This window comes from Neofelis nebulosa, chromosome 6 (assembly GCF_028018385.1).
Source record: "Neofelis nebulosa isolate mNeoNeb1 chromosome 6, mNeoNeb1.pri, whole genome shotgun sequence".
Lineage (NCBI taxonomy): Eukaryota > Metazoa > Chordata > Mammalia > Carnivora > Felidae > Neofelis > Neofelis nebulosa.
The window spans coordinates 82,156,078-82,181,204 of NC_080787.1; the positions used below are offsets into that span (position 1 = coordinate 82,156,078).

Consider the following 25,127-nt stretch of genomic DNA (forward strand, 5'->3'; position numbering starts at 1 on the left):
TTAGAAAGGGAGTTAAATGTGATGAATCATGTTTTCATCTATCATCCTTTAAAAAAAAAACTTGGGATTCTACTCTTATCTTGGAGGTAAAAATTCTACAGCTGTTAAAACTGATTATATAACATTCTAGCATGCAGTCAGTTATAAGCAACTTGGAATCAGAACTCAGTTTTTGAAAATAGCACTCAAATCTGAGATTATTTGGTGTATGAAAAGATTTTTAAATCTTATTGGAAAATTAATTTCATTGATTCCTGAAAAATGCTTACATTTAAAACACTGGCTTTATTCAAGTACTACCCATCTGTACATTAAAGCAGATTAGAAGTAAATGTTTTATTCTTCCAACTAAATTCCAGTACTACAAGGGCAGTAAAACGACGACACACTGGGGAAAAAAATGCAGCAATAAACATTTGTTAAAACGATTGATAGAATAAATAAAAACTACCAAATTTAAAAAAAAAAAAAAAAGAAAGAAAGAAAACTTAAAAAAAAAAATCCATTCTGAAACCCCAAGAAGTCCTGGAATACAGAAATGCCCTCCCTCCTTCAATAATAATGTCCTGGGATTACATTCTAGATTATTAATAACTGGTTACAGCTTGGTTGTAGTGCACAATTAAAATCACACTAACTTCATCTGAAGTGTCATTCTACAGTTTTATTTACACAACCAGTGAAGGGCATGTTCTTAGAATACCAGCTTTAATCCTTTTCAAACATATTAATATAAGAAGCCAAATTGTAATGATACAGCAAATGAGGCCACTGGCATTAATACAGGTAGCAAAGGTCCACATCCAGATGGTACTGACATCAGGGAAATATCCGAAACCAGTTGCTGCCTAAGAGTGGTTGCCACTGACGAAAGCTTGAAATAACCTGTATTCACAGGGGGGTATTGGCATTGCTGCATGTCATAATTAGGACCTCTTGCAACAACTCAACAAGGAACAAGGCAGCCCACAAATGCAGAAAACGTGATTCATGAAACATCTAAAGGGGGAGGAAAAGGAAAATTAGTGCAAAGTCCAGGTCAAAATTCAAAGACATTCCAGATCTTCATCCCCAACATCATCCTAGGTATTTAAATAACCAAAAAGTAAGTCTTAATAAAGTTTTGCCTATTTCCTCCAGCCTTTTTTGCTCCATGATTTTGTTAAATTCTCTTCTTGAGAATGTAGATAATTGTAATAAATGTCTTAAGAAATTATCTTGTTTTTAGTTCAAAGATGAAATACTTACAACTAGCAGGCTGTTCTCCATATCGTCGCATTATTTGATCATGCGTAAACTTCACAAATGCATCATATTGTTCTATAAATAAAGATACATATCAATTACACGACTTGCAAGATGTACTATTAGAGCCAGATAAACTGAAAAATCCAGTATATATAGTGAAACAATTCTAAGTTGGCCCTTTGAATCAGACACATGACTTCGGTAATAATAATACTAATAATGTTATCAAATGGAAAGAATACAGAGTTTGGTCAGGAAATCTACATTTCAGTCCAAATTAAGTGACTTTTATGTATAGGCTGGGAAGCTTATTTCTTAACCCATTAAAAATAAAGGGCTTGAAATAAAAAGATCTTGCTCTGCTCTGAAAGTTTAGTAAGTGATCTTTGAATGGCAGTTTACTGCAATGAGGGGAAACAGGAAAACAGAAGCTTAACAAAAAAAATCCCAAAGCATCCACCTGTAACCTAATCAGATGTCACAGAAAAAAGATGTCACATAACTAAGCAAATTTTCTTGCCTATATTAGCACCTTGATTTAACAACTTCAAAATAAAAAAGCTTATACTATCAACACCTAGTAAAATCTGTGGCTTAAAAAAATCAGGGAAATCCTGATTAAGTTACCATACACAATAAATGGGTCTAGACTGGTGGAAAAGTTATCATGAAAGATGTAGTCTAAAAATCCAAAACCAAAGTCAGGTAAACAGCCGAAATCAAGTTTTCAGCACAGGAAAACCAAAAAAATCTAGTTCACATTAATACTACTGCTGATCTACATGGCTAACTTAATGCTATTTCTTGAGGTCACTAAGGAAGGCCATGAGCTACAGGAAGGTTCACTTCCTTTCCTGAACTGAAATTCTCTGGTTCTTAGAAAATACTGTAACCAGTGGATACACAGGGTAAGTTAATTGACGTGAAGGATACGTGGGAAATAATACATTTCTTAGAGTTGAGTTTCTGGGAGATCTAAAGTAAGCTCATTGCATACCTGCAAGTTTTGTGTTCAATATTTCTTCATACTCTTCTCGAACTTTCTCTTCACGTTCTTTCAACAAACGTTCACAGATCATCCCAACCTGCCGTAGAGTGAATAAGGGCTGTTCTTTTTTTAATGGCGAGGACGTTGCAGATGAAGTCCCTATTATAACATGAACAAAAGCACATGATTTAGAGCCATCATAAAGAGACTGCTGCAAGTATTGAAAATAGCACTCAAATCTTAAATTTGGTATATGAAAAGATTTTTAATTCTTATCGGAACTTCACTGATTCCTGGAAAATACTTGTATTTAAAACACAGGCTTTGACTACTACCCATCTAGGCATTAAAGTGCTGCAAGTATTCTATACACCCTCAAATACACAGATTTCCTATCAGTTGTTTGTCCTGCTCTGTGTGTCTGTCTCTAGTACTCCCAATTGCTCTTGTTTCACTTGCTTTTCTGTAAACTGCATGGTGGGGACCAGTTAACTAATTATCCTCGTTAGAGCTGTGATTGTTAGAGCTGTGTCTATCACAAGATTAAAGTATGCCAGCTTTAATCCGTAACCATGAAGGGCTATCTTTACTTTCAAATTCCTAGTTTTTAGTTGAGGCTGCCACTTAATTGATCTTCTAGGTAAACTGACTAAATGAATGATGATGAACTTGGTTCCTGCTGATTTAAGTCTAGTCTCTACCCTTAACCTCCCCTTACAACATTTCACTCACACACTGGCACCCCACACCCAACTGGCAGGAGCACTGTGGAATTTAGTTTTGAACAATTTTGTTTCCTAATCTATTTTTATTTGACTATTTTATAGACTTTGATTTTTTTTTTTTTTTTTTTTTTTTTTAAAGGAAACTATCCCCCAAGCCCATGGGGCTTGAACTTACAACCCTGAGGTCAGGGGTTGAATGCACTACCTACTGAGCCAGCCAGCAGCCCCTGAATGTTTTCTTTTATTCTGCCAGGTTTTCTTATCCCTGCTGGTAGGGAAGAGAAGGAAGGCAACTACCATCACAAGAAAAACTATTTTGCTGAGAACTTTACTAAACATTAAGAGCCACTTTGCACCTTTGGGAATCTACTCTGATAGGGTATATGTACATGGAAATTTTTTAAGTACTATAATACCAAATTCAGTCTAATTATCTTCATTAATGGTTAAATTATGGGAAATCCATAAAATGGCAGAGTATTAAACTGTGGCCAAGGTACATCTATACTTAACAGAGAGATACATGGTATGTTATTTATTTTTTCTTAACAAAGGCTACAAATCACATCACTTATGGGAAAGTCCACTTAGGGGATATTATATCAAGGTGGTTGTCTCTGGGTAGTGGGAATCCAGGGAGCAAGTACTTACTTTGTACCATGTTTTAAGAGATCATACATTACTTGTATAAATTTCTTTTTTTAAATCAAAGGCGAGAAAAGACAAGCTTGAGTCACCATACTAAATAACATTTCCTTTCACTTTAAGTTTATTATTACCTGGTGAAGCTGGTCCACTGAGGAGAAATGCATGTGGTTGTGCCTCTGAAGTACAACATGGATCTGTCTGTTGAAAACTAGTTTCTAAATGTCTTCTCTTCTGCATGCGTTTATACTCTTGTTTTATGTTGTACAGAATTTGTTCTAGAAAAGAAAAATGACTAGATAAAAACCATGAAGTTAAAAAAAAAACAAAACACTTGGGTTTTCAACAATTACTTGGTACGACCAATCTACTGAAAATATTCTCTTCAAATAATATCCAGAAAACTGATGTTCTGGAGGAATTCATTTAAGCATTAATAGGGGCAACTCATTCAGAAACAGCACATACACACCACCTGGAATTTAGCTATTCTACAATACAATTTCTTCTGAGCACCAATTATCAAAAGATAACTTAGAAGTTTTTCATTCAATGTAAAAATAAGGGCATCTTATGAACTTTTAGTTCACTTTAGTTTACTCAGACTCTTAAAAATCCCAAATTCAAAGGCCACCTTATTCATCACAATAGAACTATTAAGCAGGCTTTTCCAAGACCATAAATAATTAGAAGTGGGGAGCACTATGTATATACAAGCACACCCCAGTGAGAATTGACAAAATGATAGAATGAATGAGAAAACTAAAAAAAAAAAAAAAAAAAATCATAAATGGTCATGGCCATTAATATTAAGCTCAACAGAACCTAAGAATATTATAACATTAACAGCAAAAAGTGTTGGGGGTAAAAGCCCATGTAATGTGATTGGTACAGAACAGGTACTCAATAGTAAACCACCATACCAGTGTACCATTATCTTCAACCACAACCATCCAAACAGGGGTAAAATCCTATCAAGCTTATCCTTTATGCCATATGGTTCATTTTATGAAGATTTCTAATTCAAAATAGCCTCTCTAGAAAATATTTCCCTGAGGTTTCCATTTCCCTCAAAACACTTTCTCACAATCATCATAGCTCCTAGATAGATTATCCATGTGAAAAACCACACCCTAAATTTGTTAATTCCAATCCAAAACAAAATTAAACAAAAGATGGCAATTAGGCATTAAAATGATTTATAAATATATCAGAATGTAACTTTAGCAATCAAGTCTACAATGATGTGTTAATTTAAAAATGAACTGAAAAGTTGATTGAAGGCTAAAGATTTACATGAGAACAATCTTTTTTAAAAAAATTAATACTGGTGGTTTTCTCAGGTATGTATTTAATTCTCCTCTTTCCTGGCGTTATGTTGTTTCTCTAGTAAGAACTTTTAGGGCTTTTGAGAGAGAAGACCCTGAGCGGACATTAATCAGTCGCTTATTTTATTTTTTCTCCTTAAACATTTTAGATTCTGCCACTTTCATTATTTTAACGGAAAAAAAAAAGTTGCAGAAAGACATCCAGTGAAGAAGATTCCATTTATGTAAATTTTGTGGTGTAAACAAATCTGTTACATATACATGAATGTGCAGCTTAAGCATAGAATCACACATTGGAATGATTTAACTTTAGGACGGCTGTATTAAGAGGTACTTTATCTGTAACATTTTTCAGAATCTTAACATTTGTCTATATTAAACATGGTCATTTTCAGCCCTTTTCCATTTATTTGAAATAGTCTGTAATTTAAAAATGAATTTACCAGTGTGAAATAAAATGGCTATCTACTAAACAGCTAATAAGCACCTTGATAGAAATGGGTTTCCTAAGATTCATAGAGGGGTCCAACAAAACTACTGCAACTTCCTATACCAACCAGGACAAAGATAGCTTTATTTATTTTTTTTTAATAACAGAACTCTTTAGTAGCAATATTCTAAAAAGTGTTCAAAGTAATGATGTTTTGGTCTCTGATGGACATCAAGCCTCCCTCATTTATCACTTTCTGATCAAAGCTACCACCATTCTGATAAAAAGTGCCATTTAAAGCATCCTAAAGTTTATTCACAACCAAAGATTTCAAATGTACAAGTTACAAGAGTAACTTGTCCACAACATCTTTTGTGTGACTTATTTTTTGATTACCACAACTGTTCTCAAGATCATAGTCTTCCTTTTGCTTCTTCACAAAATCAGAGCACAACTAAAATGTATCAAAATAATAATAACAAACTCAAATTTGTTCATTTGATAATCTCAAATCATAGGCTATATAGATCTAGCCTGGGATTAAGATACAGTAAAACTTCTTAAAATTTAGCTTTGTAAACCTCCATACCATCTAATACTTAAGAAACAGCAGAACAAGCTAAAGAATTTTAAGGTATAATTTACAAAATGAATTCACCAATTTAAATGTACACTACTTTGATGACTACTAACATATGCAAATGAAACAAACAGGTCTCGGAACCACCACAATCATAATGAAGAACTTTATCACTCCAAAAAGTTCTCTCACGCTCCTGTTCACCACCTTCACCTTCATTACCACAATATTCATCTACTTTCACTATCTGAAATGTTTTTTGCCATTTTGAAAATTTCATATAAATGGAATCATAAAAAGTGTAGATTTTTGTGTCTGACTTCTCTCACTCAGCAAAATGCTTTTGAGATTCATAAATAATTAAGCCCTTTTTATTAATTAGTACTCCATGGTGTGTATCTGTACACACACACACCTTATCCAATCTCCTTTTAATGGACATTTAGATTGCTTCCAATTTGGGGCTATTATGACTAAGGCTATTATAAATATTCAAGTACAAGGCTACAGGTGTAAAAATTTTCATTTCTCATGGATAAATAACCTAGAAGAGGAACAGGATGGCCTGACTGTATGGTAAGTGCATGGCTTTACTTTGTAAGAAGCTGCCAAACCATTTTCCACAATACCATCTTACACTCCCACGAGCAATGTATGAGGGAGTTCCTTTGCCAACATCTTTGCCAACACTTGATACTGGCAGTTAAAGAACTGAAGAACAAAAGCCTACAGTGCTTTTCTTTATGTCGAATATGATGCAGCTATGTCATCTAAGCCTCACTGTGCTCATAAATGCTCTAATACTGGTAACATGTAATCAACAATGTTATGGCAGTGTTAAATGTTATGGCCAATTTAACTTGACCAAGATCTCAGCTAACTGTAAGCCTCAAACTCATTTACCTCAGTTTGGATAGGTATACAGTTTTAAAGCTGTTAACTCAAGAAATTTACCCAGATTCAATTTCCACAACACATTCTAAGCTCAACTTAGGTACCTGGCCGACTGAAGTTGCTTCCACACCAGTTGGATAAAGGTCTTCCACACATCAATAAAGTTCCTAGGTCTACTTAAACTACTTAAATCTAGCCATCTCTAATCAAACTGGCAAGTGACATTTTATCCCAAGTTCATGTAACATCTAACATCATGTTGCCAACACAATTTATGGTACATAAGAAAAAGTGAAATGAAACTTCTAACATTATCAGTTGAACATTCCAGTTTTAATGCAGGCTTCATATCTGGCTTATAGAAGCATCGATTGAATTTGCAGCAAATCACCTAGAGCAAAATACACTTATCTTCATAACAAACTACACCACAAAATGGTTATAATCCCTTTTCAAAAATCCTAAAAACTACATTACTCTTTTACCACAAAATACTAAGGCTTCCACTGCACTATGTATAAGTGAAAGTCAAAGTATTAGCAAATTCTGTGATTAATGGCATTTTCATTCCCATATCTAATAAATGACATTAAAATTGCCAGTAAAATTCTCCTTAACAGGTGGGAGATTATCAATGATTAATATTCCAAAGGAATATTAAAAAAAAAAGAAAACAGAACAACTGGATAAATGTTAAAAAGAAAAAGCCTGGCTTGTGGCAACATTAAGCCTACTCCCAAACTGTTTTATTACTCTTAGTTGCCACTGATTACTTAAGAAAGCCTGGACACAATAAAGTCAACAATATAAACAGAAGAAAGTGGTTGTAGGGATTAAAAAATAAGTTAACAAGGATAAGAGAAACAGCAACAAGATGGAACTGATAGCAAAGGGAGGAATATAGAATTAGAAGCAACTACAAATGTCTTTCTAGAGTATAGTCCATAAGATGTCTAAAGATCTGTGACATGTGAAACTTTTGCTCCAGACCTGCACAGACTTGCCATTTCCCTACTGACGTAATTACTAAATCAAACATTAACAGGTCTCATTAAGTTTTAGGTTTAGGTGTATTAAGACATTTTTTGTACCACCTTCCATGCCAGTTTCTCTTTGGAGTATCTTTGAAAAAATTAAAGTAAAATTTCATCTAGACAGATAAATAATGGGATTAAAAATAAAACAAATCTTGGGGCGCCTGGGTGACTCAGTCGGTTAGGTTAAGCGTCCGACTTCAGCTCAGGTCACGATCTCGCGGTCCGTGAGTTCGAGCCCCACATCGGGCTCTGGGCTGATGGCTCAGAGCCTGGAGCCTGCTTCCGATTCTGTGTCTCCCTCTCTCTCTGACCCTCCCCCGTTCATGTTCTGTCTCTCTCTGTCTCAAAAATAAATAAACGTTAATAAAAAAAAAAAAATTATAAAAATTAAAAAAAAATCTTGAAAGTTTATTAGTTTTAGGCAGGAACACAAATTAAGTACAGAAAACCTGCAGTAGCCAATAAGACCTAAAAATAAGGAACTGTTTCCAAATAAAATAACAAACCAAATCTAGAGCACTCAACTACATACTAGACATTGCCATCTCCTTTATAAATTAAAACATACACAATTAAGAGTTGTAATGGAGGTCCATTTTAATAAATAAATTACTTTCCCAGGATATTTGCCCAGAAACTAAAACAGTTCTTATGGTGTCCTTGAAGGAATCTTAAGCACAATGTTCTTACTCAGACAAGAGCTATCTAACTGAAAAGAATGAGTTGATGCCATTTTTAATTCACTTTAAAATTACTACATCAAAGGGACACGGAACCAAATTTTAACACAAGATTGTTAAATTATATCTGGAGTTTTAACTTCTATTTCGATTAACATGAATCCTAATAAGCATAATATAGCTGTACACAATTATACAAACATTAGGGTATTATCCACAGTACTTTAAAAGCAACTGGCTAAGATTCTAAGTTTATAATATATATAATATTTTACTGTACAAGAGGCATTCATTTATATCCTACAAGATGAAGAAAAGGCATAATCACTACAAATCAAATTCTATTATTTCACTGGTACTGTAATAGCCAATGATTACTTATTTGAAGTGACTCAACTTGTTAAAACCCTTCAGGTCTAAGTATAAATTTTACAAATTAACTGCACAATGGGAGTCATTAATGCAAGGAGTCCAACAACGCTCAATCAGCAGGTGGTTCCTCCCTGATATCCAGTAAGTTTCATACTTCTCTTATATTACACTAGACTCTAAAGGATATAACTATGTTGTTGTTGGTTAGCTCTTTACTATCTACAAGTATCTTCCCAAACAGTTTATAATTTAGGAAAACCAAAAAAAAGCAGTAAATAGGAAAGAGAAAGGGGCTCTTGAACCATCCAAAATATATGCTACAAAAAACATTTAATGCCATGGCAAAAAGTTCAGCTTCTATTTCAGTTAACTACAGACATGAAAACAAGGTAAGATCTAGAGTGGACTCCTTGAGGAGGACTCTAGGGCACCACGATCAAGCTGAAGAACAAATCCATCTCCTACAACAATTTATTAAAGCACCCACCACACACACACACACACACACACACACACACACACACACACACACATCAAGCAATAGCTTACCTAGAAACCAGAGATTGCAAACTGATGATTCACAAGCTAAACTGAGCCCAAAGACATGTCTGGCCTAGATAGTTTATTATTTTTAAAATTTTTTAAATTTAAAAATGTTGAGAGAGAAGGAGCACACATGAGAGCAGGGAAAGGGTCAGAGGGAGGGAGAGAGACAGGGAGAATCCTATGCAGGCTCTATGCTCAGGGCAGAACCTGACAGGGCTTAGCTGGATTCCACCACCCTATGATCAACAACCTGAGCTGAAATCAAGAGTTGGATGCTCAATCGACTGAGCCACCTAGGTGCCCCTGAATAGTTTCTTTTTAAAAAGTATGAATTTATGCCCAATATTTAAAGTTCATTACTTTAATTAAAAGTCAGATTTCTGGCTACTGTTAAGTGGAAAACTAAACTATGTGGCAAAATTCACCTTAAGAGTGGTTGTTGGGGCGCCTGGGTGGCTCAGTCGGTTGAGCGTCCGACTTCAGCTCAGGTCATGATCTCACGGTTTGTGAGTTTGAGCCCCGCGTTGGGCTCTGGGCTGATGGCTCAGAGCCTGGAGCCTGCTTCCGATTCTGTGTCTCCCTCTCTCTCTCTGCCCCTCGCCCATTCATGCTCTGTCTCTCTCTCAAAAATAAATAAACATTAAAAAAAAAAACATTTAAAAAAAAAAAAAAAAGAGTGGTTGCTACCTTTTGGGGCAGAAATTCTCAAGTGCTTCTAAAACTTTAATGGACACACATATCACCTGGGGAGTTTGTTAGAATGTAGACCCTGAGGGATGGAGCCTGAGATTCTGCACATCTCTTGTGTTTCCAGGTGATTCTACAGATCAGTAGCAAGGCTGGAATTCACAAATTCCCATTAAGTTTTACTTCACTCATTTATATTACTTGCCTGGAACTATGGGCATTTATGTTTCTATCCCCTGCTTGAAATAATAACTCCCCTACTATGGCAGTTAAGAAATAAAGTGGTTAGTTTATTTATTACTGGACATTCTGGGAAATGGAGAGGAGAAGGAAAGCAGTAACAGCAGACTTACTTCAATTACAAAAATATTTAAGGTGATCTAAATTCATTTTGCCACCCTAACCTCCATGGCTTCTGTAATTCAATATTAGACATGCACTTCCCTGGCAGGAAAATATTCTGTAAACCAATTTAAACTTGACTGTAAATCAAATTAAACTTAGACTCATTACATAATGTTTACATATACTGATTCATTTTTCCTAACACCATTCTTAAAATATGAAATTCATGTTATGGGACTGAAGGTGAACAAATGCATTTACTTTTCTATTACACACAGTTTTAAAAAGCAATTAAGACTACCTTTCATACCAGAAGACAGTGACCGGAAGTCCACAGACATCTTTTGTTTATCCCATTTATATTTTGTGTAGTAGCTGTGAATATTTAAAAATAAACAGACTTCAACAAAAATCCTGACTTCTTGGGGAATATCTAATGATAAAAGGTCCAAATTCACCAACACCAGAACTGAGAGGAATGATCTAAACTAAAGATCTAAATTAGAGTTTCATCTGTAAGTGAAAAGTCAAGTCAGGAGTATGCATGTGACTGACTGCTTAGGGAGCTATTAGAGAGGACTGCAGCTGAACCTAGAACTAAGGAACTCCTAAGTTTAATAGCCAGATGAAGACAAAAAGAACAGCCAGAAGGGAAGTGTTATCACAGAAGGGGAAAAAAATGTTTCAAAAAGAAGTGAGTGGCAGAGCAGTATAAATGCCGTAAGAAGAGTCAAATAAGATGACTTGACAAGAACTATTTGAGGTACACACACCTAAGAAGTGAAGAAACAGAAGCAAACAGACTTATTTGAAAGCTCTCTGAATTTGGTTTTGAAGTAAGAAATCTGGATGACTGCTGGAGGAAAATGAGGATGTTTTATTTATTGCTTTATAATGGGAGTCTTGACAATATTTAAAGCCAAAGCAAAGGTCCAGTTGAAAGAGAAAAATAATCCTGAAGATAAGGTTCCTTTGGAGAAGTGGATCCTTCCCTCATTGTGTAAAGTGCCTTAATTATCTCATTTAAACTTCGTTGGTAATACTCAAAGGAAAACAAGACAGCACAACTACTGGTAGTGTTGGTACTGGGAAAAATGAAGAAACTGCCATTAGATGGCTTCTATTTTATCTGTGAAGTTGAAGGCAAGGTCATTCACCGGAATGGCAGGACTGTTGGACAGTGAATAAAGTCCCATTTGAGGTTGCTCCACTGTAACTACCTCCAGCACTCAGGGACAGGAAATGCTCCTAATCCTCACAACCCATCCTAGGAAGTCAGATATTACTATAATCGTGTGCATTATTTTATAGATGAAGAAAATGTGGCTTTGCTTCAATGTCTTCTGAAAGGTCACACAGCTGGAACAAGTCAGGGCCAAGCCTGACCACAGGGCTTAAGGTCAACATCTGCTGCCCTTCCCAGTACTGTATTACTACAATACCTAGCCCGAATTCCACAAGTAATTAAAGTTACAATAAATCACAAGAAGGAAAGCTAATTTTTTTAAAAAAATAGGATGTCAGAATAGAGGAATTACTACTATGTATCATGCCCTGAAACCTCAAACTTTGTTGTGAGGAAGATAGTAACCAGTGTATAATTCTCATCTACCCAGAGCTCTGAAACTGGTTATAACAAATTTTATATATTATATATATATATATATATATATATATATATATATATATATATATAAAATACACATAAATAATGTATATAAATAAATATATATAAATACATATAAATCTTCCATGTTACATTTAGATATTTATATAAGGGATACTTCTACATCTCTAATCTATAGAGGACAGTCCTCTATATCTAACCAGAATGTTTTACTGATGTTTTATAAGGGAGGAATTATTCTAAATTGGTAGGTCAGCATTGTCATACATACAAGGACTGATTACAGTGCCAGCCTCTGATAATGTACCATTTCACTTTAAGCCATGGATGGTTGTTAGTGAGCATCAAGTTCCTCTGTTCTGTCACAGCAACCTAAAACTAAGAAAAGTTTTTCTTCCAGAGAATTACATTTTGGTAACAGAACAAGGCAATGTTCCATAACAATTAAAAGGCAAAGTTCAAGGACAATAATGCATGAAAAAATTGGCTTTCTCTAATCTTTCAAATTCCACTCTACATTCTATTCTTTAATTGCTAGATCAATTCAACAATATACATTTATGTAAATATGTGTGTGTGTGTGTGTGTGTGTGTGTGTGTGTGTGTATAAAGAAATAAAATATGGGGTGCCTGGGTGACTCAGTCGGTTAAGCATCCAATTCTTGATTTCAGCTCAGGTCATGATCTCATGATTTGCGGTTCAAGCCCCATGTTGGGCTCTGTGCTAACAGCGTAGAGCCTGAACAGTGTAAAGCCTGCTTGGGATTCTCCCCTCCCACCCCCGCACTCACAAGTGCACACTCTCGAAAATAAAAAATAATAAATAGTTTAAAAAATATGGTAATACTGAAAGTATAAAGATTACAGTGTTTTTATTCAAGTTTAGCTAGCTAATAAAGTACCCACAGTGGTAGCTCTATTCCCTTGAGAGACTCTATCTTTGCCTAACCAGCACAGTACCTGGAACTCAAATGAGGTACATAAAAGCTTGAACAAGTGACTTCTGGAGTAAATATTTAGATTTTAACAATGTTGAGAAAAACCAGATACATGAATCGAACCTAGAAACTAAAAATTAAGTCAACCCCCCAAAAATGTATTAATGGGAAGATGACAATTTTACTAAAATCGAAATGTTGCAAAGCACTAGTCCATTTCAGGATGATCTACCTATGACATCTGTAACAAAAACTAATGACTTATAACTTTTAAAGGGAGGATGAAAGCAAGTTATAACCCCCAAGACAAACTATAAGCATATTATGAGCTGTTTTTCTAATGCTGGAAGGTTAAAAACCACTACTACCACCCAAAAAAAGTCTACCATCACGAGGAAGATTACACAGTCCGGCATACTGCAAAATTTTAATCGAAAGGCCCAAAATAAATACCAAAGCTGACAATGTGACATACAGTTTTAATTTACCTGCAAGGATTCCCTCCCTATTCAATAAAGCTTCATCAGGTGAGAAACTTGTTATAATGTAAATCATTTAATTCCTTTAGAAATAAAAGACCAGAAATTTCATATTACAAAGTATTTTCTCCTAAAAATGTACAAACTCTAAAAATGTGTTTCTTCAAATGAGATCTCTGAAAATGATAAAATCCTGTTTATCATCATTGTCCAGAAACATGAGGGAATACTGAGAAGTATACTTCAAATGCCTCAATAAAAGTATTGTTCAGTCTTAAACTAATTGCTATACTTATTACTACTCATTTGTCTGAGTCACAATCTTTTTTCAAAACATGTTTTAACAATTGTGGCTATATTGTTATAAAACAGTGTAAAAAGAAAAACTGGTACAGATGAAGGGAAGAACTGAAATTACTTTTTTTTTTTAACTTAGCATCTCTAAGAACCTTGGGAAATGCCAAGGCTGGATTAACTCAACAAATAAATCTGATAAATATCTTAAAACTTTGTGGTAAGACATTAAGAAGGAAGGTATGGCAGATAATACCTTTGGGATTACTTTCAAACTATAACCCACTGTATCCTCTCAAAATCCAGGAGGGCAATTACTGTTAACAGTCTTTGCTACAAGACTGCTGCTGATAGATCACATTTCCCAGATGTGTTCAGAAAGCTGAGAAACATTGGTAAGCGGAATTCTAGAATCCCAACACTCAGCAATAAAATTAAAGATGACCCTCTTGAACTAATAAATTCATTTGTTCAAGACCTCTTCACCATCTGCAGATGCCAGACTGGTTCATTTAAGCAAACAAGTATTCCACCCTTCACACTTTTTAGTCTTTTCAAAAGGCAAGTAATTCACTGTGGTTTCACATGTGCTTAGAGAATGATGTGTGAGTCAACAGTACTCGCACAGAGTTAATGCAAAGACTGCAGGGACCACAACTTGCTTGTTAATTAGTTATAGGTACTTAAAAGACCAACACCCCAACACCATTATCTAGTTTCATGAGCACCTACCCAAGAGGTGCTCCAAACCTAATCCATGTTATTATTCTGCATTCCTCTTTTAAGTGGAAGGAGAATCAAAAGTTTATTTTCAAATAGAAAAAATATGCAAAGCAGGGCACTTCCACTTAATCTCTTAATTTACAACCTTTCAAAACAGAAGTAATTTTCGGGGTGCCTGGGTAGTTCAGTCGGTTAAGCGCCTGACTCTTGATTTCGGCTCAGACATGATCTCATGGTTCATGAAGTTACAACACCAAGACAGCATGGAGCCTGCTTGGAATGATCTCTCCCTTTCTGTCTGCCCCTCCCCAGCACACGCTCTATCTTTCTCTTTCTCTCTCACCTGGATCCATCAAACACTCAGGAAAAGATCTACCTGAGTACATACACAGTGTCTTTTTTTCCCTATAAAGCCATTCAAAAACTGAAGAAATTTATTATTCTCCTTTACCTCTCAGATTATGTGTCTGTGCCAATCATGGTAACTGGTAGCATCTATACCTAAAGAAGGGCTAACCTCTCTCCAACCTAGCCATGTTTACCTTATTGTTTCTGTGTTCAAGTTAGGCTTTATTTTTCTATTTAAAGAAAAAAAAGCTCAGTAATGAATACTGCTATGCTCTTGCTTTTAAAGGCCAAAAACTTAACAAGATTCTTAAATGCATAATCCATAGAAATATGAAATAACGGCAGCTGCATACACAGTCCTAAGTAAAATATCAGGTTTAAAATTTGAAGTACAAAGACCATTAAAAACCATCTATTTGCCAAATCCACCGAGAAACTAGAAGCAACTTAACAGCTGTCTAAATAACCACAAAATATTAAAAACACTTCTGGCTCAATACAAATGACATCTGAAGTGAAATGCTGCCTCCTGCAACAGACATCTCATTTGTTTGCCTAGAACCGTTTATACTTCATTTAAACCAGCTGGTGTCTCCGTTTGTAGGCATGCATCAATGTCTACTGAACAATCTAAGTTCCTGTAAACCCTTCCCCATTCACAAGCTGCAATTTCCATTTTTAATGGCAAGTTTCCAGCAAATACAATGAATTCTTACAAAGGAATTTAACTCTTCATCCAACTCAATTCCTAAGACTAGAGCAATGGTAACAAGACCTAAACAATGTGTATAATAAAAGTGTCTAGCAAATTCCCAAATAGTTGACATCCATAGAAGGATCTCTTCACCAAACCATTCATTTCAGTACACAATTATGAAAAACAATGTGTTTGATTTGACTGATAGTCACTTGTAATGGTACAGGATATTTCAGTTTTATTAAAATAATTTTCTTCTTGGGAATGTTGTGACAATCTTTGACTAAGAGATAATATTAAAATATTTCAAAAACTAATGAAGATGCAGAACACTCTGAAATCTGTTTTCAACTAATTTATCAGGGTGAGAGTACTGATGCAGCTAGTAGAGGTCTTCATTTTCCCAGTCAATCCCCCCAGCCCCCTTCCCTATCATTAACTTTTCCCTTTTTCACATCCTGAGCATTATAAACTCCACTGCTGACAGAGCAGGGAGTGGACACACTTCTTCTGTAAAGGATCAGGCAGTAAATACTTGAGCTTTGGGAAAATACAATCTCTGTCACAAATACTATCTCTGCTGTTGTAGCCTGCAATGGACCATACTTTAAGAAGAAAAAAAAAGCATGGCTGTGTTCCAATAAAACTTTTTTTTTTTCTTTTTTTTGCCAGCCCTTTCCTTTTTCCTGGCATTAAGCTGCAACAGTTTGAAAAATAAAGATTTAAATAATAGTCATCAAGTCAAACTTTGGAATCACCTTCCTGGGGTGACTAAAATAAACCAGGGTTTAAAAGAAGATGTTCAAGTTCCTGAAACTTCTAGTAAAGCCACAACATGATTTCAACTACACATCAAAACACACTATATAAGTATCCAGAAAAGAATGATGATAAAACGCTCAATTATATGCACGCTCTAAAAAAATTCACTTCAATACTCTAGTTCCAAGTTGTTTAAATTATATTTGAACTCACAGAAATGAAAGGAAAATAAAGTTTCCGCAGAGTTCCAATCACTCTCAACTTGGTATGTCACTTTCCATTTCCAACCCTAGCTACTTATTTCAGCTAAGGATATACAGATATTCACTCTTGTAAAGTTTGAGAATCACCAATGTTAAAACAAGAATCTAAAAATTAAGTGCTTGGGAAAATTATTTGCAAGTTTGGGGACATGGAAACTGAAAAACTCTTTGATACCTGCACAACACTGCAGCTCCCATTATGACAACATTACAAAAACCATACAGGAGCCCGCAAAAGGTGGCCATCTAAAAACAAAGCCAAATTAAGTTACATGCAGAATGTCATCCAAAATTACAGTAAAAAAAAGTAGATTTTAGCAATATAACACTTTACCAATTTCAACTGCTTTTCTGAAATCAACCTTTTTTCAGGTTGAAAAGGCTAAATCAACTTTTAGCAGACTCAAAATTATAAATTAGGGTGTGATTTTTAAGAGTTCAGGACATGATCAAACTGCCATCTGTTTGATCAGATGTCAAAAACACCTGGAAGAACAGAAGACAGGCATATTTTGGAAAATATGTATTTGAATCATCGGGCTTAAACAATTTCACTGAATCCAGTAATTTTACTATTATAGTCCATTCAGTTGAAATTTGAGATAATGTGGAACCCACTGCATTAACCAATGCAATGAAATGACAGATTTGTAAAGGATCACAATTCTTTCTGAGTAAGTTCCCTTTAAAGTGAAGACAAATAAATATAGTTCTGGCCAGTTTACCACATATGCTCAGAACTATTGCAGGACTGAGATACAGTTTAACTCCCAAACCTAACACTGTATTAATTCACCAGCTCCACTGAAATTTATGGCTGGTTAGCCAGGGCTATTTTTAAGTGGCCTTATTTGTTAAGCACAGATTCCTAGGTATCATTTCAATTTTCAATGATACCATTTGATTAAAAAGACAAACTAAAAATAATGTTAATCACCAGAAGCTCATTCTTAATACTGATGGTTTCTTTTTTAATGCAAAACCTAACAGTAATCAATGAATGCCTTTACATACAAGACTATTTAGGTATAGCTGCTAAATAAAATTATCCGAGAATGCCTCTGAAAACTCACTGCAACTCTAAAATAGTGTATCCTTAAGTTAGATCAAATATTTAATAGCAAAAATGGCAGCCTAGGCATTTGAGGAAGGATATTGAAAAACCTGACTTGACCAAAACAATTCAAAATGGAAGTTACCAAATACAGAGGTATATATACTGCCTACAAGTTTTTTAAAAGCCAAGAACAAAACACTTAAAACTATGAAAAGGCTTTGTGTGCAGATATTATTAGCAAAAGCTCAAATATGAAACCTTTGCATGCTATACACACAAAACAGATTACACCACCAGTCCACAAAAGCCTATCCTAGGACTGTGCCAGGGGCACACAAGTATTTTTAAAGTACAGAAAAAAAACTGAGTATACACATGCAGTATAAAGCAGCCAAAGGGCATTTCCCCATAGTCACTTTCAGGAAATGTTTCAAGATGAAAAGCAAAAACACTCAAGTCCCTTGAAATCTTGGGTTGATTTTATTATTCTCAAGGCCTAGGCTGTTCTCCCCCACCATACTTTGCTGAGCAGAAATAAAGCACCTCCAACTAGAAGCAACTCCTCAGCCTCAATTTTCAATACAATTCGCTTTTCATTAAAAGTTCAAGTTTCTCAGGATCTAGACGTATAGTACGATCATATTACAGTACTCGGGAAGAGCATTTTCTTTGTTGTTGACCCTGCTAGGGAAACAGGTCTTGACTCAGCCAAAGTGGCGTTCTTGTGGGTGATTAATGACAGGCCTAGATCTCGCCCCAGTGACATCCATCCCCACCCCCCATCCCCTCGGTACTAAAATCAGCCATGTCTGAACTGGAGGAGGGGCTGCCTCCTCGCCTCAAACCACCCAGTCCCACAGTTAATAGCTGCAACCAATCGATTCAGGGAGACAGACATCGAGATTCGGGTGAAATGTGACCCTCTCTTGCCTAAATTTATGAATAATATCGCCCTCTCTGATCATTTCCGCTGGGGCTCTCCAGACTACGGAAACACTCAATTCCAGTCATTCAGCCCAAAGAAAAGATCTTCCTCTTCCCCACAATACCCGGCAAGGAACGGCCTTGCCTCCCCACCTCCCGACTCCCCCACCCCCTTGACATCAGGCCATTTCTATTGTGTCGCCGAGGCTGGAGGACCTAACTAAAAGAAAGGTGTCTACTACTTTGCTAAGAACGAGCACCAGTCCGGCACCCCCACCCCTGGGGCCGCGTTCCGCGTCCCGGGACCCCAGTTCTCTCGCCCACCCCGGCGGCCGCGGAGCCGAGTCCCACCTGTGGTGAGACGGGAAGAGACGTCGCCAAAGGGGGACGGCTCCATTCGGAGATACTTCTGCGGCGAGGCGGCGGCAGCCGAAAAGGAGGCGGCAGCGGTCGCGGCTGCCGACGACGGAGAGGCAGCAGCCGAGGTGGGCGCCGACAATGGCGCACATCGCCTCCGCTTCGGGGACGCCGGGCTCAGCAGCGGGTCGAAATCCAGAGTCCTTTTCAGAGTGGCTCCACACGCCATGGCCGGGGCAGCCGAGGGCCGGGCTCGGGTGGGGTCGGGGAAGGGTGACGGGAGGGGAGGGCGAGGGAAGTGGGGAGAGAGCGGGACTCGAGGAGAGCCTAGCAGACGAGCTCAAGAGCAGAAAGACGAGTGCCGGAGCGCCGGTGAGGAGATAAGAGCCGCGACCGCCGCTGCCTCCGCGGCAGGGGCACTGGCCCGGCCGGCCCGGGCGAGAGCGGGAGGGGCGGTGGCGGCCGCTCACGACAGCCGCGTCAGGGGGGCTCTTCCGCCTCCTCAGGCGCAGCTCCCCCGGGAGAGGCTCTGGCCGCCCCCGCCGTCCGTTCGAGCTTTGCGCCGCGCCCGAGGCGCTCCTGCGCTGAGACCGGCTCCCTTCAGCAGTCGATAACAGCCCGGTGAGGTATGAGGCTGGAACGCGACTACAAATACGCCCGAGTAAAGTCAGAAGCTTGAGAGCGGCAGTCGATGTGGAGGGATTAGGAGGTGGCGGCAGCGGCAGGAGCTCCAGCAAACACGTCCAACCGCTTCCCCCTCCACTGTACGACTATTCCACCCGCCGCCGGCCCCAATATGGCGTCAATAACAACGCCGCCGATTCAAATTCTGCGGCCTCAGGGCGCGTGCGCATAGGGGGTGGACACCCCCGCAGGTGCGTTCTAGGAGTTGTAGTTTTTCACTGTGGAAGGGAATAGGCGTGAAAAGCGATTACGGAGGAGTCACGAAAACTACGACTCCCGTCAGTCAAGGCGCGCCATTCCGAGTTCCGGGTTGGAATTTAAATCCCCTACGCAGCCTGAGTGTAAAAGGAACTAAGCAAAAGAGGAAAAAAAGAAAAGACTGTGTGAGAGACTGGGAGAGAGGAAAGCCAACTGGTGCTTAAAAGATCTTTACAATTCAGGACATAGTTGTTCTGATACCATCCCTACAATGATTTAACAAACGGGAAATAGAAAACTTAGCCAACCCAGCTTCCAGACAGATTAATTTCTGTAGTAAGAGTGGCAAAACCAAAACCTGTCATAATGAGAGGCTAGGAAATAATATTATGGAATCTATTTAGGACAGCAAGGGACAACAACAGTAATAGTATCAGATTACAGGATCCTTGATTGAACTGGATGCTTTGCCTTCCCAGGTAGCTGCATATATCCATTTATTAAATTCTGCAAAACCAGCTTTACCTGTAAATAAATAGATTTGAAAGACCAAATTGTTTCGCTTTGGATAAAAAGCAAGCGATAGCAGAAACTGTATTCTCTGTTGAATATTGTACTTTAACTTGTGAAGTGTAAGAAATCAAAAAACCTAATGAAATGTCTAGGAAGTAAATAATGAACCCATTTCATAAGCAAAGAAAACAACTTTTTGTAAAAGTTGTACTGTTATTCAGGTACCTAAAATAAGAATCAAATAGGGCATTCATAATGTAAAAAACTGTCACCAGTCTTTTGCCTAGGGAAGCTATCACCAGTCCAAAAGGAAACAAGTTATTTATGTAAATGCCGTATTATCAAATGATCATGGCTATCAAATACTGGCTTCCAATGCTTATTTATTACTGTCATTTAGTCAGTAACTAAAAGATATTTTGTACCATTTGTCTATTATTACTTACAGCATTTTTACATTAGTTTAATATATTCTTGTTTTATTGAATTGTTCAACACCTTAAAGATTAGCCGTCCTGATCACATTGTGTCAACAACTAAGCTGCACTAATTTTAAGATATACTGCTTGGGAAATATCTTTTGAAAAAGGTCACATTTAATGAAACAACAGCTTAACTCTGACACTGAAAATGTATAGGTAAATTTTTGCTAAATTCTAAATGCCATGAAACATAAAACCTATGATATGATGAAATTAACAGAACACATATTTTATGTAAATAAGTACAAAAAGGATAGATTAAGCCATGGGAAGAAAATAGCAAAAGCATTTATATTCCTGGTAAATATTTTCTGAAATTAAGATTTTACCTTAAATTATAGACCTTACATTGAAAAGGGACTGTTAGGAGTTAAATCACATCTCTTCAAAATTCATATGTTGAAGTCTTAACCCCAGGTATCTTCCAATGTGTCCTTATTTGGAAAGAGGGTCATTTCAGATATAACTAATTAAGATGAGGCCACATTGGAGTAGGGCTTGCCCTTAATGCAATATAACAGGTACCCTAATAAAAAGGGGAAATTTGGAAACAGGCAACATGATGTGAACCTGCAGATGCATCTACAAACCAAGGAAAGCCAAAGATGGCCAGGAAATCACCAGAAGCTAGGAGAGAGACATGTAACAGATTCTTTCTCACAGTCCAGAGAAGGAACCAACGCCACAGATACCTTGACCTCAGTTCTAGCCTCCTGAACTGAGATAATACATTTCTGCTGTTTAAGCCATCCAGTCTGTGGTACTTTGTTATGACAGCCCTAGGAGAGCTATAATAGAGGGGGGTTGTGGTTATCATTTGCATTATCACACACTGCCTGGAAAATAAGGAAAGAGTTTTATGGAAAGGTAATATGGGATATCTGGTAAACTTGACATTTTAGTACTAATAGCTGCCCATGCAATCAACACTGCACAGCATATCTGCAAAGGGCTCTCTGTTATTATTAAACCGTGAAAGGCTGGAGCAGCCTCCCCTAATACCAATGACTAAGGAGCCTGTTCAGAAACTAAGAGGAACAAGGCGAATTCTTTCCTACTCACTTCTGTGTCTTTGCTCAGGCTCTCTGCTCCATCCTTTTTGCCTGACTACTTATTCTTTAAGACTCAACCAAGGCATTAACTCCTATAGTAAGTCTCCCCCCAACATTTAAAGGCTGAATTAGTTTTATAGCTTCACAAAGAGACAGATACCCATCTGCAGATCTTCATCATTACTCTTACCACATTACAATATAACTCTGTTCATGAACCTGCTTCTCCTACCACTGTATTAGTTCCTTGCCAATAGCATAGTAACTTGCACACTTCAACAGCTACTTATTGAATGCTTCTATTTTTTTTTTTTTAATGTTTGCTTCTTTTTGAGAGAGAGGGAGAGAAACGGAGCATGAGCAGAGAGGGGTGGAGAGAGAGACAACAGAATCCAAAGCAGGCTCCAGGCTCCAACCTGTCAGCACAGAACCCAACGTGGGGCTCGAACTCAGGTCAGAAGATCATGACCTGAGCTGAAGTCGGACCCTTAACCTAGTGAGCCACCCAGGTGCACCATTACTGAATGTTTCTTAAATAAACATTTTTTAATCACCCTGTCCTCCCAATAGCCCACATTATCCTTGTCTTTTAAGATAGATATTCACTAAAATAGCAACGCCTTCAGGGCAGAAAAAAAGCTGTTGAAGAAAAAAAACTTTTTAAGGCTAAAATTAAAAACAAAAACAATACATGAAAGCCCATAAGTCTTAACATAGTTTAGAAGTGCATATGTATTTTGTTGATCAAGGGGAAAACAAAACTATATTTAAAACATTAATAAGTTGAATCAGGTCACATGAATCTAAATATATAGTACAGCTAATGGCTCCAGTGACCTACAGAGACCAAAATTGCTCTTGTTGTGACTAAAAGGCCTATAACAAATTTCAAAGGCTTGAAATTTTTAGGATAGCTTTGTGACAATCTAGAAAGTATTTCCACATTTGTACAATCTCAGAAGCCTCTGAAGAAAAAGTGTTTTACCAAGATGCTGGTCTCTGCTTGGTATTAGACTTTTCTAGCACCTCCCAAAATATTCTCCAGGATCTGATTCTGATGAGTCATTCTTTGACTAAAGCCAGTAAAAGTAGACATAGCTGGATGACATAAAATATCATCATCCTGAGCCTGAAGATCCTTTTTATACCATAAATCATTTTCAAACAATTTTTCTGTTGTTAAAGATAAATGCAAATATGTAAGGTGTGGAGAGGTGTTTGCTGACTTTACATGCTGAGTTTGAGTAATCATATGCTCAGCTTTAGGAATAGCAATTCTAATTTAGGAGTCACTTCGAATCTATATTCAGAACGGGCAGTGCCTACAGCAAAAAAAAAAAAAAAAAGTTTAATCATTGTGTAAATGAGTGCAGTAGTAAAGAATAGACATTGTAATTCCTCCCACATAAGGTTTTGCAGGCTGGCCGAAACCTCTTCTAAGAACCATATTTGGAATACATATTAGAAAACATATTTTCCATTGTAGATATGATATGGCTAATTTTACTTTGGTTTCATTGTTTTGGATGTGGTCATTATTTTGAGTTGATTGGATAGTCATAGATTAATCAAAACCATATATCTGTGAGTGATTTCAAGAGGTCACCTAGACTAGTCCCCAGCTCCAAGGCATGATTAACTGTAAAATACTCAAGCCAAATAAGTATCTGTTTCACTCTTCCTAGAGATTTTCAGGATCAACATCCAAAATCCTGTGGTTAAAACGCAACTGCAAATTCTCTTATGTTAGCTTTAACCTCTTCTCCATCAGAGGCTCATTTCTAATTGTATAGTGCTCTATGAAGAACAATGCAGTCTAGGAAATAAGCCATGATTCACTCATCCTGAGGGACTTTCAAAGAAACCACAGCATAGTCTTTGGGCAATCAAAATAAGTTTTTATGAAGTCATTATTTTAAAATTTGCATGCTTTTCTCAAGTAGGTACAGTCAATTACCTCTATCCTTACTCAGGAACCATTTACTCTTACTTTATAGAAAAGTCAATCATGTTTGGGATCTTATTTCCCAGCCCAAACCAATTAGAAGAATCAAGTAGAAGAGGGAAAAGGGAATTGAAGATGCTATATAGCGACTACAACAAGCAAGCCAATCATTGTATAGCAAAGAAAGGGACTCTAAGAAATAACTACAAAATTAAGAAAGCACAAAAGCCGTGAGCCACTGAAGTGTCAGGACAATTGGTCCAGCTGCACTTGAGGCATCACTGTATTACTAGAGCACCATATAATTACGGGAGGGTTGCCAGATTTAACATATAAAAATATAAGACGCCCAGTTAAATTTGAATTTAAGATAAACAAGGAATGACTTGTCAGTACAAGTACGCCCCAAATATTACCTGTTTTTATCTGATAAACACATTTTACTGTGTGCTGTATTTTATCTGGCAGCCCTAAATAAGATGGTGACCTCAAGTCATCAGTAAAGCACAAACTGTTGAGTATGCCGTTCAAAAACTGTGTAACTAATAGGACACTGGAAAATGTTCCATTGATAGTATTTAAGATTAGGAAAATCAAACTTCTGAGTTGTCTGCAAAGTTAATCTATGTGAAACATTTTGAGCCATGCATGTTCTTCACTACAGAGTTCCAGGCGTAAAATAAACCTTTAATAAACATTGGATGAACAGTGAAAGCTTAACACACCGCCTTCCCATTGGTGAGGCACCTCAAGCCCCTGAAGTTTGTCCCTAGCCGTTGTCAGTTCTGTGGCCCTGCCTGAGTCTAAGCCTGACTCAGAGTTGGTGTCGCTGTCCAGGTCTGACTCCCATTCCCTCTTGTACCTGCTGTCCTGGGCTTCCATGACGCCGCCGCAAACCTTCCCTAATGAGGCTTTTCTAGAGAATGGGATAGTGTTTACACTTCACCAACTTTGGTGGCTTCCTCTGCAAGCCCACTGTTGTGTCAGTCAGGTGTCTGGTGTAGAGAAAATGAAGAAATAGGCCCAACACTCCCCCTCGGAGCAGCTTTTCTAGGCCCACCCACTGGTAACAAGCATCAACCTGGGACCAATTATTGGTCACTTGAAGCCCTGTGGTCCTATATTAAAGCTAGAGCTTCACTGGGTGTCCAAGAAACTGCTAGATTTCATCTACACCTTGTGTCCCACAGTTATCCGTTGTGGTCTGATTTTAGTCAAAGAAATTATCCCCATCTTAAAGGAGACAGTCTGCAATCTTGACAGGGTTTGCCTCTGAGCA

General features: G+C 37.3%; 1 protein-coding gene and 1 long non-coding RNA gene across 2 annotated transcripts; one reads left to right on the top strand and one right to left on the bottom strand.

The window, feature by feature from the left end:
* Window positions 1-644: 644 nt before the first annotated feature.
* Window positions 645-19,345, bottom strand: AKIRIN2 (akirin 2). The gene is made up of 5 exons (XM_058734679.1): window positions 18,969-19,345; window positions 3,741-3,884; window positions 2,246-2,395; window positions 1,249-1,320; window positions 645-999 (listed from the first exon to the last, which is right to left on the bottom strand). Exons 1-5 carry the CDS (start codon window positions 19,201-19,203, stop codon window positions 989-991), a joined length of 612 nt encoding a protein of 203 aa, XP_058590662.1. The 5' UTR covers window positions 19,204-19,345; the 3' UTR covers window positions 645-988.
* A 260-nt stretch (window positions 19,346-19,605) lies between these two features.
* Window positions 19,606-22,472, top strand: LOC131514531 (uncharacterized). The gene is made up of 2 exons (XR_009263110.1): window positions 19,606-20,335; window positions 22,241-22,472. It is a non-coding gene; the product is annotated as an uncharacterized LOC131514531 (long non-coding RNA).
* The last annotated feature ends 2,655 nt before the right edge of the window (window positions 22,473-25,127 follow it).

Coding starts and splice junctions, on each gene's coding strand:
- AKIRIN2 (XM_058734679.1), bottom strand. CDS start 19,203: ATGGCGTGTGGAGCCACTCTGAAAAGGACTCTGGATTTCGACCCGCTG. Junction 3,885..18,968: donor CTCTTCCCGTCTCACCACAG/GTGGGACTCGGC, acceptor TTTCTTTTCTAG/AACAAATTCTGTACAACATA. Junction 1,321..2,245: donor ATTGAACACAAAACTTGCAG/GTATGCAATGAG, acceptor CTTTATTTATAG/AACAATATGATGCATTTGTG.